Source organism: Cinclus cinclus, chromosome 7 (genome assembly GCF_963662255.1).
Source record: "Cinclus cinclus chromosome 7, bCinCin1.1, whole genome shotgun sequence".
Classification (NCBI taxonomy): Eukaryota; Metazoa; Chordata; class Aves; order Passeriformes; family Cinclidae; genus Cinclus; species Cinclus cinclus.
Genome location: NC_085052.1, coordinates 6,419,344 through 6,439,199, shown reverse-complemented (window position 1 = coordinate 6,439,199; position 19,856 = coordinate 6,419,344). Strand labels below are relative to the sequence as shown.

At 40.5% G+C, this 19,856-nt stretch overlaps 1 protein-coding gene across 1 annotated transcript in view; it reads right to left on the bottom strand.

Annotated features, from left to right (window-relative positions):
* PDZD8 (PDZ domain containing 8) overlaps positions 1-18,092 on the bottom strand; it is a 52,867-nt gene extending 34,775 nt beyond the window's left edge. Inside the window, exons 1-2 of the mRNA XM_062496737.1 lie at positions 17,172-18,092; positions 793-915 (exon numbers count right to left, since the gene is read on the bottom strand). Of these exons, the coding sequence (XP_062352721.1) occupies positions 793-915; positions 17,172-18,073 (1,025 nt within the window). The 5' untranslated portion in view covers positions 18,074-18,092. The remainder of the gene's footprint in view (positions 1-792; positions 916-17,171) is intronic.
* Positions 18,093-19,856: the final 1,764 nt, after the last annotated feature.

The window sequence follows — 19,856 nt, the reverse complement described above, 5'->3', positions numbered from 1 at the left end:
AATCCTCATCACTGATAAACCACATTAGTACAGCAAATACAGCTCAAATGGTTGTAAAGTGCTACAGAAAGAAAGTGCAAAGAGGAGTTGATATGGGAATACAAGCAATGAAAAGAACAGATTAAAAGAAGAGTATTTTTGCAAAGCAGTTTAGTCCATAAAGAGTAGAACTGCACATGATTAGATCAAAGCCTTAGCACTACTTGGATAAGATCAAACATAACCCAAAAGGCCTGACAAAAAATCCCCAACAAGCCAAGAGCCCACACACCTTTTCTCCAGCTTTGAAGAGAATAATATTCTCTTCAGTGAATGAAGGAAATAGATTTTATTTCTTTCCATTATTTTGTTCAAGACCAAGACAATAAATAATGCCTTACAAAAGTGATTTGGATTTATGTAAGACTGAGTGAAACCATTATTTCCCTTTGCTTACATAACACAGCAATATAATTACAACATTTATATTGTCCTGGAAAGAGACTTGTAATTTGGTGTGACAGAAAAGCAAACCAAGCAAATAAGAGGAGGCACAGATTAACTTGTAACCAGGCAAAATTCAGAAAGGCAAAGGCTTGCCCCCACACAAACTGGAAGTGTCTCAGAATGTAACTGCCACTTTCATTTGTCCATTTTTACTTCAAGAAAAGTACATTTCTTGATTAGAGTGCAATCATAGCATCAAAGCTGCCACTTTGTGAATCAGAACTGGCCTACAACTATAATTACTACAACTGAGGAACCATGGGTTCTTGCTTAGTCAAGAGTGAGCAAAAGTGCACAAAAATATACCTTGTACATTCAATTAACGTGACCTTCAGTCGACCTTCTGTCAATAGAAAATCCTGTATACAGAGGTCTCTATCTTCATATTCATCAGATGGCAATACTTGACATGGAAAAAAAGGCTTGAACCTGAAAAATATAGAAGAAACTTCTCTTAATTCAAATTACACAACATGAACACACAAAAATACAAAAAAGTTAACAGGAAGATAATTAATCTTTAACACTCTGTAAAAAGATAAATACTGCCATTCCTGCGTATTCATTGGTCAAAAGGAATGAGTAGGAGCTACTAAAGCTTCTTGAATGCAGCATATTGGACAACACAAACAAAAATTGCTCCACAGGAGTAGACTGAGCTACATTTACTAGCACAGATAATTTTTAGGAAGTGGGAAGCTGGTAAAAATCACATGGTATTTTTATGATTGCAAACATGATTTAACACAAGAGTCCTATTGCAGTAAATATCTTACCAGGTCTTTATCTGCATAAACATCACAGCATAGAAAGATAAAAATATGCTATGACCCTAAAACTTAAACTTTTATGATAGTACTGCTGGTGCACCCAAACGAACAGCTCACTTTAGTTACACAGACTGACTCTTCTCTCACTTTGTAAAAAACTTAAGGTTGCTCTTCTTAGCCAGTCTTTTGGAATAAAGACACAGGTATTCTAAACATTTGCCCTTGAGCTTTATTTCCCTCACTGCAGCATTTGATTTACAGGAAAAGCAGCTCATGTTCAAGATAACGCGTGTAAAACACCAACTCTCTCACCACATAATTCTCTATCTTTGATTAGAAAATGCTGAGTTATAAATACCAGTTTGGTTTTTAAGTGACAGTGCTGTGGTGTTGGACACAGCCCTGATCTGAGGGAGGGGAGGAGGGGGAGAGGCCGCACAGTTGCAGCCCCCTCACATGGCTGACACACACAGGCAATCCCAACAGCAAGGGCCACAACCCTGCACAAAGAACGGTGTCACAGCGTCTGTACTGAAGTTTTTGGAACAAAACCCTCTTACAGGGTATTCCTTCCTTCTGTCTTTATTTACTGCTCTCATTTCCTAGCACTGCCTTGTGCTTTGGTTTCCATCCTCTGTCACTGATGCAGCCTCCCAGCAATTATTCGTGTGGAGGCTCACAAAGAGCAGGAGAGGAGCAGCACAGCCTGCAGGATGTCTCTGCCATTTCATGAGAAAGAAGTCTTTCATAAGTACTGTTTGCTCAACCAACAGAGGCATCTGCTTGTCACATTCAGAGATCACAGTATGTTCAGGAAACAGTCACATGGAGCTGAACTGAAGAGTTTCAGAAACTCAAATAAATAATTAAGCATCCTTTAACTGTCAGCACACACTTGGGGAGGGAGCTCCATGCTCTGATTCAAGACACTTTGGTTCTGTACGAGCAACAGCCTCTTACAGAGCCATGAGAAAGACATTTCTTTTGTTCTCTTTGTGAATAAACACAACTCAACACTCCAGCTATTTTCCTGAAATCCAATTCAACTTCTAACTTTAATTTGGTTCCAAGTTTCTCCCTTATTAACTCTTCATGAAGAAAACAATTTTGAAATGTGTCAAATAAAAATATTCAGTTTTAAACACTTTTTTTTTTAAAAAAAGTCTTGTGCATTAAAAATATGAGGTTATTAAATCACTCTGGCCACAGTTCAGGATTATGAGTTTACCACAAACAACTAACTCAAAATATGCCTTGTTCAAGTATTGACCGATCTGGTATTTTACTCATAATCTTCCTTTATAGTTCTTGAATTACTAAAGTAATAGCAAGCATCACAAGGGAAGGAAAAAAAAGCCACAAAGAATCATTGTGCTGATTCTACAAAACTTTGTACCACTTCAGAGCCTCGTCACCTCCCCACTCAGACTCAGTCACGTTTCTCACTTAAAGCAAAAGCAAGGGTACTCTGTTCTGTTAGGAATGATTTTACCCCCTCAAAATATACACTCAACTCAGAATTTGCTAGGCAGAAAAGAGTTAGGCAAGCACACTGGAAAATAATGCTAAGTTTTGAGTGAATAGGTACTTCTAGGTTTGAGAATTTTTAAGTACAAATAAACTACTTTCAATTAGTACCAGCAACTGCCAATATGCCTTCTCCCAAACCTATTATAAAGATAGTTTTCCTTGGGAGAAAACTAACAACAACCATTCTGAGCTTCAGTGACTTACTGAAACAAAATTTCTGGCAGGGAAAAAAGACAAAGGTAGAGGATTCAGTAGGTTATCATTAGCTCTCCCAATTTCTGCAAATCCTTCTGCTTAAAAGTGCTGGCATTTTGCTTATGCATGCACACATCCTGCAGGCCATTTACAAGAACACAAACCTGGAAAAGTCTATTTCAAATGCTAAAAGTAAGAACAAACATGAAAAGCAAAATAAGAGACTGTAACATTCCAGTAAGGATGCAGACATATCCATCTACACTTTCAAAGCAAAAACATCATCCTCAAGTGACTTCAGAACAGAGTTAGTACAATGCACACGGCAAGCCTTTGCTGCAGCACAGAATAATGAAACAATCCCCAGAAAAAGCCATTTTCCTTGCTATATGATGACAATGTTTATTGCAATTTTGATTTCAATTTTCAAAATACTTTTTAAAAAAATTATACAACAATGAATTAAAGAGGCATTAATTCTAAAATACCAATACAGTTATATATAATAATATATAAAACACTCAGCAGTGCATGGAGGACTTTGTGCAGCACTACTTAAATTTTCTACACATATAGGATTAAAATGTAGTCTCAACATCACATTTAATTTACAACAAGCACTTATGTTCACATTCTCACCACCACAACTGATTTTCAAAATCATTAGCAAAAAAAGAACACATCACCTATTTCCATTGGCACTAGCACCATATAAAGAGCTTAATATTCCAGGAGAAATGCACTTTTAATGTTTCAGAGTTGCTCTGAAGCCCTCCAATTTTATATCATAGCACTTATCTATTTAATTTACAGAGTTTGCTCATTTCCAAAATTAAACACTGGACAAATTACTATTTCTTGTAGATTTCAATTACATACCAGGAAACTGAACTGCTGTCAGAACATTTAAGTGCAAGACAACATTATTTATTTGGAAAGACTTTCCCACTGGGAGCTGGTGAACTAATACAGACCCAGATGGGGACCGCTGGTAACTGGTGGGACCATTCCCTCGTGTTGCAAAACCACACACAGGAAATCCATGCTCCCAACAGGGTCAGGCATCACAGGTTCTCCCATCCTTCTCCCCATGGTAGGAAAAGCCTGCGAGCTTCCACACCTCTTAAAAGCAGGGCACACCTTCTTACAGAGCCATCATCCCTCTCCTTCTGTTTGGCAGCACTGCAGCAGGCCAGCAGTGGATGCTCAGTCTGCAGAAAGTCTTTAGAAGTGCTTTATATTAAATGCTTATGGTGTCTTTTCAACTTGTTTTTAAATTAATAGAGTCCCTCCACAAATACATCTTATTTGTCCAAAGGTCTGAAATTCAGGCAGCACACTATTAAGAAAATGCTAGCCAAAGCCTAGCGTTAATATGAAGAGGAATATCCATTATTCAAACTTCATGTGACATTTTAATGAAAAAAACCCAACCCTACAGAAACAATATTTAAAAGAAGCTGTAGCATAGCGAGGGTTTCTAACAAATACTGCAAGACACAAACAGCAAAAATTCCTTCTTCACACGAGGAATTACTCAGATGATTGCACTGAAGGTAATTAGGATAAAGTTACTGAATTAATATACAGGATTAAAGGTAGACACTAAAATAGCACAATACTAAGCTCTTCCACACACAAAGCACAGCAAAAATGTTTCCAGCCACTGCAGGCAGTGTCTCCTTGACCTGAAAGACTTCTACACTCCATTCATGCCAGACTTCAGAGTTACTTCAGTGGCTCATTTGCTCTTCAGTGACTCATTCCCTCTCATCACCACCTCCCTCAAAGTCTAGATCAAAACTGTATCCAGAAAAACCCCGAGCACACCAAGCTTATTCCCTTCATTTTGAGCCTTCCAGCTCCTGAATGGGGAGAATTCTCCCTTCCAGTTGGCAGTTCCGGAGGCAGAACTCATCTACTTGGAACAAGTCTGGATTTGGTGATTTAATTTTAAAGATGTCTGACCTACATTCCCTTTAATTTAAATGCACTATTCTGTGATGATTGTTTTGTGGTCCTTTAGACAACTTTTAACAGAAAAGAGGACAGAAGTATTGTTATACCCTACTTTAATTAACCTAATCCCCAAATTAACTGCTCCCCTCAGCACCTACTTAGCAATATTTTTAGTTGAATGAGGAAATCTATTGAGAACTAAAAAAAACTGATTTATCTAGTATGATAACCATATACTTTGGTGTCTGCTCATTGCATGAGTTAAGAATATCCAGAATCACAGTAAAAAACCCAGCAAGAAATTTTTCAGAGCTAAACAGAGACAGGAATAAAATTCAAAAGCTCTCAGTATTCCATCTCCTGCTTGGAGAAGCAGAAAGTCTTAGTTTCATTTCTGAGTGCAGGAGGAGGTGGGATTTTGTAGAGCTTTTGGTAAGAAGTGAGAATATTTTTCTAGAATAAGCTATAGGAAAAGTTTTTAAATTATTCCAGTTTTATAAAGGAAGTTTGGTATCTAAAACAGTGTTTAAAATTACTGATTATCAGTTTAAGACCACATTAAACACTTGTATGAGATGAATCTTAGCACTACTCTATTGACATAAAGATTAAATGTTTTCAGTTTTGGGAATTTTTAAGTTAACTGAATATTTAAATTTTAATAAAAACCAAAAGATTTTAAGCCTCAGAAGAATCAATCAACCAAAATGCAAGTATCTTCAGCTACTTTGAATGCATTACAAGTCTTAATTTTCATCTAGAATGTTAAACAAAATTCTATCACAATATAAAGAGAGACTGTGTTTAGTAGATTTCAGTTTTGCAAGTGCTACTTTATGTGAAGAATCTAGTACCTATAATACTGTTGAAATAAGAACTGCTGGATTTATGGTCAGTTTGGGGATTAATCAAAAGGTTCAACTAACTGCACAGCAGAATTGAGCCATTTTTAGATCCTGTTTTTCACCTGAATCACAGGAACACAAGTCAGGCACTTGTAAAGTGTATAAACTTCAAAGAGTGATTGAGACCAGATATTTTAATATATAAAGAAGTCCTCTACTCCTACACTGCATGTAATTCAAGATGAACTTTTACTTCTACAAAAATTCTAAAATATTACAATCCATCCCTAGAAAGACACAATCAGCTTAATAAGATTTTAAGTGCTTATCAGCTAACATTTATACTTGTCAGGTATTAGAATGCAAACAGCTTATATTTCTTCACACTGAAGATATAAAAATGAGGTTTATCCTTATTTTGAAGGAAAAAAATGTAGTGGTACTGGTTTCTCTATAGATTTTATTATAGGTTTTTACAAAAGCAATTCTCCAGCTTCCACTAATTTCTCAAGGAATAATGCTGCTGAACTGTATCAGTATTCACACTCAGGGGACTTCAGCAATTCAAATTACAGGAGATTTCTATAACGATTAAGACTACTTTCAGCTTTACTCATAGCCATGAAAATCTGACATACAAGCAGCCTGAAAAAACATTGCAGTAAGAGAGTGTTTATTCTCTAGGGAGTTTTATGGTAAACTGCAAATCAGATCTAGTAATCCACCCACTGTCTTACAGAATATTCTGCCACACACATGTAGGAGGCTCATACACAAGGTCTCACTATATGAACAGGTTTTTTTTTTTTTTTGGTTAATAAATCAAGACCTCAAAAGCAAAAAAGTCAAGGATTTTACTATTCTTTTTTTCTTCAAAGAAGTTTCACACATTTCCAGATTCTTAAAATAGTCTTCTTTCTTCTCCGTAATTCTAAGGTATACAGAATCATACACTTAAGACAAGACTCTTCTCAAACTTCAATTTGTTCTTGACTCCCACAAGAATAAATAAAAGAATAAATGCAATCAGTCTAGTAGCTTCTTGAAAAAAAAGATCATCGATTTTTTTTTCCTGTTTATATGACAGAAATTGCAAATATGGCATGACAGTCTTAATGATATGGTTTTACTGCCTATATTGGAACAGCCACAGGTTAAAAAAAAAAAAATCTTACCAAAATTTCTTTCTTATCAGCACAAACCAGATCAACTTGCCCATACTTTTTTGCATTTCAGGAACACTAGCCTCCCTAATTCTAAATTCCCAAAATACCAAAAGAGCTTTGGTAATTCAGTGCCTGTTTGAGCCCTGGGTTTTCAAGTTCTGTTGATTCAAATCAAAGGATGAAAATCCTGCTGTAATTCAGACAGGATGAAGACAAAATTTCCCTGTCTAACCAAAAAGCCTGAATTGTTGTGGCTTTGCTCCAAATGGGAAAGAAAATACACAATGTGCTTATGTTCACTTAGAGCTCAAAGAGAAGTAGGTGTGGTTTAGCAACCAGCTTTTAGGCATTCAAGGAAAAGAGCAGCAGTAAAAAAAAAAAAAAAAACCAAACAAAAAAAACCCAACAAAAATAAAAAGCACATACACGAGAAAGCAAATAAAACTCACACCACTCCAAAACTCTACCTTCAGCCAGCTGGATTAGGGATTGGTCCCAGTGACTGATGGTAGGCAAACATTAGCTTTTGCTCCCTTCAGCAGAATGTTCTCTGATAAGGAAGTCCTGAGTCTACAAACATCAACTGTCTGCAGTCCTGGTTAGAGCAAATAGATAATGTTCTATGAGAAGTCTAAGCTCTGAACACCACTCACTTGTTAAGATGAGGAGCTTTAGTCCTCTGCTCTAAACCCTAGCCTATACCCATGTGAACAAAAGTGACATCTCTTAGGCTGCTTAGACAGAAAACAACTGTCTCGCTGTTGAAAGCAGTCTCTGACAGCTGCAAAAAAAAAGTGAAAAAATATTTGTATCTGCTGTGAATTCTAGGCAAGAGAGCTTCCCAAGGTTTGTCCTCACTCCTCCAGTTAGTTTTAAAAATGTTCAAACTGCAGAAGCTTCTCCTCAATCTACATTTATCCAGTCACTTCTGACAAAACAGAAGACGCTCCAATTCACAGCCTGGGAGCTCAGGCTTGGTAGTAGCATTTTCAAAGCTGAGATGGGTGACAGCTCACCCTGAAGCTGTGAGCAGCAGCCAGTAGGGGCCTGGTTTGCAGAGAGCTCAGGGACTGCAGTGGTGGGGAGGGCACGAATGGCCCCAGGACACACCATGGCCATGTACTTGCCAGCTGTCTCCCAAGCAAAGATGACACCACAGCAAGTCACAGCGTTTTAATAATAGACCCATACTGTAAACAGGATCAGGTCACACAGAAACTCAGTCTGGACATGACCTGTGGCAGCACTGCTGATAATGAAACACAGGAAGGGTTTGTGAGGTCAGTTAGCAGGAAGGATTCCTGCATTTTCCAAATCCTGCATCACTCATGGCAAGTCACACTTAGGACTTGTGATTACATTTGATAGAAGCAACTGCTCAAATTATGAATTTGGATACTTTCTCTAATTTGCCCTTCATTCAGAAGAACAGAGGAAAAGAAAAAAAACATCTGAGTTTTCGTAGTATTGTTATAGAAAAATACCACTGCCTAACAATGCTGTTCCCACCCCACCTCCCTTTCTAATTCACTGGGCTCTTTGCTTGGAAACATTAGGCTTGTTTTGTCTCTTCTAACATATTGCATCAAGTTTTGTTAGCAAGTATGCAGTTATTCTAAAAAAAAAAAAAAAAACCAAAACAACAAAAAAACCACACAACTGTTGAAGTTTCTGGAGTCATTTCCCCTGGTTAATTACTTAGGAACTATTCACCAAGCCAGATCATCCAGAGGTAAACCAAACAACACCAGGAATTCCAGTGCCATGTCACAAGACTGGGAACTTCCATTTCTACTCTTCCTATTTGAGCTCAGGCAAACAGCAATAATGGTTTAATAATGGTTTAATAATCGTTTAAACCATTTACTGCACAACTGACAGTCATGAAAAAGTCCATTTTAGTCTTTATTACTCAATGGGTTTCCTTTAACATACCACATATAAAACATGTGACAGAATACTTTTCACAGGTTTAAGCATAATTTAGAGCATTTTACTTATGTGGTAGTAGTTACTACCAGAATTACTATCTTAATTTCACTGGCAAACACCCCATTATCTTGAACTTGCCATTACAAAAGCAGATTTTAGTATTTGCACACATTTCCTTCTGAGTGAGCATTTTTCACAGCAATGTTGCCATTTACACTGATGCAGGAAAATATCCTGCTTAGTATTAGGTCTCAGTTAAGAAAGTCAGGAACAAAGTATACAAGTGTTATGATTTCCATTAGATATCATCAGCTAATTTTTAAAAGACAGAAAGAAAGAAAGAATATTTTCGAATTTGTATCTCAAAGTGTCCCTGTAAATTTTTCAGCCAGAGCAACAAAAAACTGCCAAAAATTAATTCCCAAATTACTATACTAATTTAGCTTTATGCTAGCCATATCTGGCAATTACTGTCTTTGAGTGTGTATAACAGTCTGATTAACTTTCATCAGCTGATCAGTGTAATATACTCTATTTCAGACAGAACTTTATGACACCTGGTAATTCCTCAAAAATGTGTGAACTGCATTGCTGTAGCAGAATTCCTCATCCAACAGCTTTAGTGGAGAGAGCTGGGGACACTGCTCCTCATTCCAGCAGCACTGAACAGGGGAATTAAGATGTTAAGAAGGTAAGTTGTATCCAATAGTTTTAAGGCTAAAATGAATTAGAGCAGCTAGTAGGGAAAAAAAAACAAACAAACAAACAAAAAAAAAAAAAAAAAAATCCAAACAAACCAAGCAACTCTCCAGAACCCAACTCAGGGCTGAGCACAATTTCTGTGCTTTTTTTTTTAACTCGCAAAATCTAAGGTTTTCCCTCTCTCTTATTCTCTGCTGTGCCCAGCATCTCCTGGAAGTTTGCAGAGCTGTGTTTGTCCACAGACAAGTCTAAAACACTGCCAACCTCCAGCTGGGTTCTACAGCAAACAGTCCTGAGAGGACTTAACTTAGGCAGGGCTGCACAAGGGTAGGAGCCCCTCCAGAAGGAAGGGTGTTTAGGGAAGCAGATATATCCAAATGGCTTTGGGCAGCTGTAGGAATCCTTATCATCACACTGGATCATTGCTTTTTTTTCTGGATGAAAGGATGGTTTGAAATAATCATGCAAAGTTGTTTTGTAGTTCCTCAATTCAGGGATTTTAACAGACTGGGGTGACATAAATTATCTATTAATGTAGCCTACCTATGTGGGTTGCTAATTTCTCCCCATACTCGGTTTAGAAAATAAAGCTTATTAATCTGAGAAGAAATGTTAAAGTCTTTTACTACACTCAAGAAAAAATAATATTGGGAATACCCAAATGTCGAAACAGTTCTAAACCATACAAAAGTGGACATGAAACTGTAAACACAGGAGCATATTGGGTGACTTTAGGCCATCTCTGCAGGAATGCAGAATAAGCAGTTTCCCACAGAAAACCAGAACATGAAAGGACTGGCTCCAACAGTGAATCCAACAGCTTGAGGCTGAGCTTCCCCAGCACTGCACTGCTCTACCCCACTAAAACCTACTGTCCTTACCCAGGCTGTGGTAAGAGCTTTCTGATCAAGTGTCATTTGCCAATATAAGATTAACTGTTTTATGCGTGTAAATATATATAAATTGGTTTGACAAAAAAGACTCCTCCATTTTTACATCCAGTGAGCTATTAAGAGCTACACAACTTCACAGATAAATTCTCTGTCTTCTTCCTTGAACTAATCTCCTTCAGGAAAACCCAGTGTTCACTTCCATGTGACAAGTGGGGAACATTAATCGTACTGTCTGTGCACAGAGAGAATCTAAAAATCATAATACACCTGTAGAAGGGGTTCAGAGTAGCCCAATTCCAGAGCCTGAACACACCTCCCTGCTCCAGCACAGGCTCAGAACCAAATCCAGACATTACTGAGCTGTAGGCACCTAAGAAAAGTGTTTCACTCCTATATGATCTATATTTTGAAATAAGTTACCTTTCAAAAATAAACACTACTACTGCTTATTTCATATTTTCTTTAAATGAACTGAAAGCAACACAAATCTGGACAACTGAATAAAAAGATCTATATTTGTGTTCACTGAGCAACATGATCAGTTCAAGATCAGAGTCCAGAAGAAATGTGGTCTCAATGCTGGTACATGCAGAACACCATCAAGTACTAAATAAATCACAGCAGATTCTCCACAGTCTTTATTCACTATCCACATGAAAGTTCATTGCAGGACTAAGATCAAGTAACTTTTAATACAAAGCAGCAAAGGATTAAATGAGGTAATTTTCTTTACATTTTTATTGTACAGTGTTTTATAGACCATTTCAAGAGGCCCTATTTTCATGTCATACCAATTATGCCTGCTGGATTTCTATGTGCAGCAAAGGCAGGTACTAATCACCAAAACATATTAATTTATCCCATATCTTCATCCATGTCTCCCTCCAACTGAGATTTTCTCTTTGCTCCATACCTCTGGTCTCCCAGTGTTTTAACTAATACATCTCAAGTCAGTGATGTGTTAGTTCCTCACCCTTGCAGGTAAGAACAGAAAATGTAAGATTTACTGACTAAGCACAGAAAAAGGCTCACTCTTAAGCTGGGAAGAATACCACCTGTATACTGGGAAATGTCTGGTATGTAGCTGGTCACTCATTAAATCTGACTTTGCTACAAACAAGTTTCCAGCTGGCATTCTTTCAGAATTCCATCTTTCCAGTGTGAAAACTCATGAAGTGCTGGAGCAGGGGAAGATGACTAAAAATGTTTCAAAACCCTTAGAAGCACTGGATTTGAACTTGCTAGCTACATAAGATTTGCATACTGCCATTGTACCATACAATTTCATACAATGTGAAGAAACGACTGGCTACAGACAGATGCACTAAATTAATTTATTACCACTTTGCCATTAGCAGAAAATAGTCTGTGCTGGCATCCTTCAGGGCAGTATCTCTGGGACAGCCTGAAAATCATAGTGCTGCTTTACCATCAGTTTTTGCAGAGCAGAAAGAGACTCAGATCCTGGAGGCTTTTTAATGCTTTTGAACAATAGATGACTTTTGTACCTAAAACAGGCATAATGTTAAAAAACCCAATAAATAAAACCAACAAACAAATCACCCTTCTTTCCTTTCAGCAGCAGTAGGAATGAGAACTTCAAATAGGAGTATCTTACACATTTAACTAGTGAGAGATTCATATCAACAACAGTAGAAATCCACTCAGGAAGAAAAACCCTCCCTTGGTAGCAGCTACAAAGAAAGATCTCTGAAGCAAAGACATGATCACAGTCCCAAGATTGATTATTTCTGGTACTCCTGCCTCATCATATGAATAATACATGCTTTTTTAAAATTTATACTTTTTCCAATACCTCCATTTCCTCATTACAAAGTAATTTCTGTTGTAAAACACATTTCAAATCAATAGCTATTTACATTACTTCTAGGCTTAAGTTTTGCCAAAAATAGGAAATTACTATGTAACTCTCAAATTGCATTCTATAGTGGTAAATAAAAATAGGCTTGTCTAATTGTTCTTCCCAGAGAAATTCAATATAGCCCCAGCTTCCAAGTAAACATAAAACTATTTAACATGACTAAATATATTGTAAATGATCAGTTCTAAGGATAATTCATGCTGGAAGCAGCCAGAGGAGGTCATCTAAACATCCAATACAGAAATGGTAGAAGTAATGCTTTGTGAGAATACTTATAAAGAAAAGAAAGTTATTCCCCTCTGTGGTAGCACGCATTAAGATAAAACAGTTTCTCAAAGCAGACTAGTATCAGTACAAAAGATTTGAGTTTTTTAATGCAACAAACTAAGAAACAAAGTGTTCCTAAAACATACAGAACTGATTCACTGCTTAGGCAACACGTGGTGTTCATAGAAGCTGAATGGAAGAACTTGTACAATATTTCACTTGAGAAAAAAAAAAAAGGCACTGCCAGGTTTTTTTATGTCATTGCTTAAGAAACACCAAGAAGCTAAATTTTGGCAGAAAAAGGACTTTGCATGTACACAACAGGCCCAGTATCTTCATTATGGTAAAGTGTATTTCTATTGCCTAGAAGGGACCAAAACCCCAAACCTCTCCAAAATCCAAAAGCAAGATCAGGATCTGTGCAAAGGAGCAAAAATACATCCAAATATTACAAACAGGCTGGACACAGCATAATCAGTGTACTGATAAACCTGAGGTGAGGGGAGGGCACAGTAAGGCTGTCACCACGAGCAACTTAATAAAAGATTAATGAGCAAGGTCAAGCTCATTAGAGAACTAACAGAGATGAACCCATGACTACTGCAACAGCACCATCATGCAGGGAGACAGACACCTGATACAGTCCTTACTCTATGCCTCTAAATCCCAAACTGTGGCAATGCAAGGAACTGCACCTTAGAGCTAACCACTTTAAATGCCACTATTAAAAGGACATTATAAAGTTAAAACCAAGATGAACAGTGTCCATAGCATTAAAGAACTGTTGAGTGCATACAATGAAAAACCAAAGGATGGACTCAGGTCACAAGACAAGATAAAATCCACTTTGTGCTGACAGCATTCACTGCCCTGGTCTATTAAAAGAAACCTACATGAAAACTAGGTTGCATTAGATCTTCCCCACATCTGAACCAGATACTGCTCTGACATACCAATGCTGTTTGCATTTCTGTTATAAAGCAACAAATACATTAGTATGATCTACAAAAAAATTAACTATTGCTATTACCAATTGAATTGCATAAATCCTTTATCAATTATTAAGGAAAAAAAAAAAAAAAGAAACCTAACCCACAAAACAACCCAGCCTACATTCACTGGATTTTACCAGCAGCCCTACCCAGGGATTTACTCAAATTGTACTACACAAGACAGCAATTCGCATTCAATAGCAGAGCAGCTACAAAACAGGGTGTTTTGCCAGACAAAAACACATTTATTAAAGAGACAGAGAAAAGTGATTATATGCTATTAGAGTAAAACACAAATTACTACTTATTAGTTTAGACTAAAGTGCAGCCCTTCTTTTTCAATTAGTAGACAATTGCTTTTGTGGAGAAAAATGTGTACAAAATGCTAGACAAACTTTAAATGCACTTACTAGGCTACACTGCCTTTCCCTACAGACTCTCAGGAGTGCAGCAGGAATGCAAGATGCCTTTTCCTACTTGGAAAGTACAGTTATGCAGATCACACAAAGTCTGTAGCAATGGAAGATACAAAGTAATATCTTACTCATGACTGCTGTGCTGCATAAATTTTGTACCTGACTGGAAAGCATACAAAGTACTTGTGTAGTAATTCAGCTGTAGCAACAGACAGTACACATATGAATAAACATTTTTTAAATACAGTATTTTGTAATTAAATAACAGGGAAGGCCATGATCTGTAACACAAACAGTTACAGGATGTTCAAAATCAACTACTGGCAAAAGTTCTCCTCATATGCCATTCACCACCAAGTAATAACTTCTAGAAGTTGTCTAATACAAAAGACAAAGAAAATGGTATATTTTATATGCTAATTAAGACCTTGAAACATGATAAATCTCTTTTGTGGGCTTCATTGTGGAAGCCAAGAGAGTAGCAAAGTGCCCTTTTTAACCAGAAGAAGAGAGAATTCCTCACACTCCCAAGTACTTTTGTTTGCAAAGCTGTAATCACTGCTATTCCGAGTTTTGTTTACAGTTACTTGAGCAAGAGAAGGGAGACATCAGAAAAGTTTTGAACTTCACATGGAAGCAAACACTATGTACTTAAGGACATATAGGCAACAGCGCAAAAAAAAAAAAAAAAAAAAAAAAAAAAAAAAAAAGGGAGAGAATAATCACATTCCACGTAGATGAGAAACTTTTAAGCCTTAAGTAAGGTAAGAGGTTATTAAGCACTTGTGAAACTCCTGACTTTCTCCTATATATTCTCTGCTAAAAAAATATATTAGCATACCATAATCCCAGATCCAATGAAATCTTACAATTCTGTTTAAAGCCCACTTTTGCATCTTATCAGCAAGAGACTTGATTTTCCAAACCAGCTTTCAGTAACACCTGAACGCTCAGCTCTGCTTACCACCTAAGAGTTATTGTTACTACTCAGCTGTTACCAAGTCTGGGGATTCACCTGCCTTAACTCAGCTGCGACAGGCTGGGGGAGAATCTGTTTTATTCTGTGTTCCACAAAACCTTGGGCCACTGTGGACGACTCAAGGTTCCCCACCTGAAGCTTTAAAGGCCATGTTATGGACAGCTGGAACACCAATGACCCAACCTTCGTTCCTTAGGATAATTCCATTAGTGTGACTGAGCTTTGTGTCCTGCCTTAGTGCCCCCCTTCACAACACGGGGGGCTGGGATGATACGTTCAGTACATGGCATAAAATGTAAAGGTCAAAAGCACCATGTCAGAGTTGGACACTGTTTCACTGAACACAGCAGGCTACCAGCCCACCGTCTAGTGTGAAAAATCAGCTACCATACTGCATTTTCCTCGGAAGCTTTCATAGATTCCCAACTCCTTCAACCAAAGAGAACAATTTAAGTTAGCTGTTAGTTCTTCTTAGTTTTGTATTTATGCTTCAAATATCATTCTTGGTATCAGTTACCTTCTATCATCACATTTCTCATTTCTGGCTCTGCACTCTGCTTCTTTCCTTATTTGCCCTTCTAGTCCCTTCACACACACCTCATTCATTCTTTACGGTGGCAGAAAGTTTGAGAAACACGGGGAAAATTGACTATCTCCAAGTAAATGGGAACACCTCACTACCCATGTTCGTGTCTCAGAAGCAAAGTGAAGATGTCTATCTTCATTTGCTGAAGGGGAGGAGCACAGGTTGCACAGGAACCCTAAAAATTTGTCTAGGGAGTGCAAAGTTCATTTGTTCTTTCTAAGTGTGCTGAGAGTGCTGACTCTGCACCACGACTGTACTATCCCAACCTCTCCTTCGGGCTCCTCTCCACAATTTACAGCTTCACTCTTTCTAAAACGGTAAGAGAATGGAAGCAAACTTGCTGTGACAGCTTCCCTGCTGTCCAGGGATTGCTCTCTTCTGGAGAGCAATTCATTGCCTCAAAATTTGAAATAACGACTACATTAGCCAGAAAAACTATTATTGTCCTGTCGGGGCTACCTAAATCTTGGATATTCTAAAAATCCACTTTCATGACAGCACTTATAAATTCAATTGCAGGGGAACCAGCTGAAAAGGCTTCAAAAATTACACCACGACAAAGCTAATTACACTTCGAAACAGGCATTTTCAGTTATTCAGCGGTCATGAATTTTTAGGGAAAAGACTTATTGCAGAAGAATGCGATAAACAAACCTAAAATCCTTACTTAACATGTAACAAAAGCTACAAAGAAGAAACAAAAGAGATAGGAAACATGGTATCCTAAGAGTGGTAAGATATAACAAAAAGGAAGCACAGCACCTGAGCAGGGGAAAGATATTCAATATCAGTATCAGAAGACAGAAACAAAGCACATATGCCTCTTGCCACTTCTGCTACAGAAGTATCAGTGCTCATTTCATTATATTCACTATATACTGCAGTCTGTGCTGCATTCATAAGAGAAAAAAAAACAACAAAACAAAAAAAAAAAAAAAAACAAAAAAAACCCCAAAACACGAACAACCAAAATAACCTAAAAGGTCCCCCAGTTTTACTTATCACAGCAGTGGGGATAGTTCTCTTATCAACTTTCAGACTTCCCCCTCCCCCTCAAAATTACTGAGGGAATTAAGTAGACCAGAAAAGCAGCAGACTGCCTGTATCATGGGATGTCAAAAATACTCCTTAGACAGTTAACTCCACCGTTTCTTATGTTAAGTAATAATCACCTCACTTCTAGAGATAAGCATCAGCCACAAGTCTTGCCCTAGTGGCTAACCAGTAGGAGAAGCTTGGGAGGACACACCAAACACACACATTCTCCATGGAGCCATCGTCCTACCTCTTCCAAAGAGGGATATCATGGTCATATTGTCACACACCTGACAAGATCACCAAACCTTTCACACGTATTAATTCTGCCACTTAGTTGCACCCAGATGAGGGCATGTAACAACCTTATTATGCAATGGATTCTTCACCTGTTATAAATGGAAAATGATCCTTCTTTTCACAGAAAGCTTCTGCCAGCAGACAAACAATGTACTGGGCTAAATACACACTAAGAGCAAAACAGCACCTCTGCTGCTCACCACCCAAAGCAACGCTGAGGACGCAGGACAACTCACCTGATTTTATAACTGGGTAAGGTGTGCTTGCGCTTAATTACTTTCTTGAACTGGTTCACTATGATGGAAGTGAGCTGAGGCATGGGCCTCCCTTCAAACTGAGACTTCACCTCAAAGAGTATCACAGGGTCGTCCATAAAAGAGAAGAACCAGTGCGTGAAGGGCAGGCGCGTGAAGACCAGCTTCAGCTTCCCCATGACCCGGGAGATCTTCACGAAGAGGTAGGCCGACTTGCCGAACACCAGGTCGGCATCGATGGCCAGGTGGAAGCCACCATTGTACTCCAGGTCTACCTCAAAGCCCAGCTCCTCGGGACAGCCCTCCTCATTGCAGGCCACCGGCCGGATGAGCTTCACGGATTTGAAGACAGGCAGGACATCGCCTAGAGAGACCTCCCTGAGGCTGAGCCCCTCCAGCACCTTCCCTGTCATCTTGGCCTGCAGCAGCTCCTCGAACTCCACCTTGATCTTCTTGATGACCCAGTCCCTGACCAGGGCAGTGTCCCTGAGCTCCCTGAAGAGGAAGAGGAAGATGGCATTGAGGAAGTGGCACGTCTCCTCGCGGGAGGAGGGGGCTGGAGGGGGCTCCGGCTGCTGCTGCTGCGGCGGCGGCTGCTGCTGCTGCTTAGGGCCGGGCTCGGGGCCCGGGGCGGCGGCAGGCGCAGAGACCGGGGCCGGGCTCGGGGCTGGCTCCGCGGACGCCGGGCCACCGGCCGGCTCCGCGCCCTGCAGGTATTCCCTGAGGCCGTGCTCGGGCGCCACGCGGGCGTAGACGATGCTGCCGTAGGCTCCGTCCGCCCCGGGGGGCTCGGGCTTCCGCCTGTAGATGAGTAGGAGCTGCAGCAGAAGCGTGAGGCAGCAGCCAGCCAGCGCCGAGAGCAGGATCACGTACAGCAGCGGCATCCTCGGGCCTCCGCGGTGCCCCGGGCGCGCCGCCCTCACCGCGCCGCCGCCATCGCGGGGGTCGCGCCCGCGCCCCACCGGCGTTTAACGGCCGCGGCCGCCAGGGGCCGCCTCATCCGGGTCCCCCCCCCGCCGCCGGCCGCGGGGCGGGGCGGGGCGGTGACCAACCAGCGGTGCCGGCCCCGCCCTCATCGCGCTCCGATTGGCGAAACCGGCGGGTCGCGTCATGGCGCCGCGCGCCGCCGTGGCGTCACGGCGCGGCGGGCGCGTGCGCGCGGAGAAGGGGGAGCGGCGTGGGCGGGGCGGGGCGCGCGGAGGGGTCACCCACGGCCGTGAGGGGCGGTGCGCGCTCCCGAGGGCGAGTCCGGGGCGCGCTCCCCAAACTCGCTCCCGAGACCCGGTCCCGGGGCGCGCTACGGCGGACCCTCCCCCGGAGCGCGCTCCTCGTACCCGTCCCCGAGACTTTCTCCTGGAGCGCGCTCCCGAGACCGCCCCCCGGTCCCCGCTGCCCTGATTTGCTCCCGGGGCGCAGTCGCGACTCCCGGGCGCGCTGCCGAGGCGGCCGCGAGCCGGCGGGCCGCGGGCGGTGTCGCGGAGCGGGCAGGGAGTCCGGGACGGGGCAGGCGGCCCGGGAACGCGCCGCCCGTGGGAACGGGACCGGTGTCGGTGGCGCTTGGTCACCCGAGGAGGCGGTGGCTAGGAAAGGACTTTGAGCATCTTCAAAAATCGGCGGGTGGATGGGGATGGTTTCTGTGAAATTGCTCCGGTGAGGGGCGATGAGATAAAGTCTGTTTTCGTGGGAGTTGTGTGACTTCCTAGAAACCTCCTCGTTTCCTGCTGATGAGAGATGCTTTTAGCACATTATAAAAAAAAAAAAAAAAAAACAAAAAACAAACAACCCTGCCTAGACGACATTTTACCCAGCTCTGCTATTATTGGTGATAAGATACAAATCTGTTTCCGTCCCTTCAGCTGTCGTGCTTAAAAGTCGTCACTGAATACATGAGGGGGAAAAACAAATAAACAACAACAACTAAAAACAAACAAACAAAAAAACAGAAACCAACCAAACCTGTGGAGAAAAGGAACATAAAGAAAAGAAAGCTGAGAGCTTTGCATGGTGTTTCAGCCTCTGAGGTGTATGAGACCGCTGCTGTCCTGTGGGTAGGACAACCAAGGAGAGAGGCTTCTTTTAGGAGAAGAGGAGAAAGAGAAGGAGAAGGAGGAGAAAGAGAAATCTCGCTGCCCAGGCTGCTCAGAACTCTTCTAGGGAGGTGACAGATGTGGTCTGTGCAGGAGGCACAGCCCTGCAAACTGGGCACCAGGAAGGATGGACACTACAGCACTGCTTTAAAAATCAGTGAGCGAGGATAGAAAGAAGAAACGTGACATGAGGCAGGGCTATAGCATGCAGGAAAAACGTGACTCTTCAGAAAGTAATTTTGAACATTTTGCGAGGTTAACTTGGAAGAGCTATTCAAATTCAGCTTACAGAATTGTCATGGAAAATAACTATATTTTTACTGGAAAATATAAACATGTATCCAAAAGAAAGTCCTCGTTTTAATCCAGCAAACTCATGTAAAGGGCAGATCAAAGCTGTATATACTGCTGGAGAATGCACTGTGTCAGCTGTACACTGTTTTACCAGGTGCTTCCCTTTGTCAGGGGTAGTCTTTTCTTTCAGTCTCGAAATAGAAGTTTTATGATTTCTGAAAGGCAACCGCAATTGAGGCAAAAGTTAAATGATTAAGCTTGTTTTATACACTGTTTTTTTTTTATT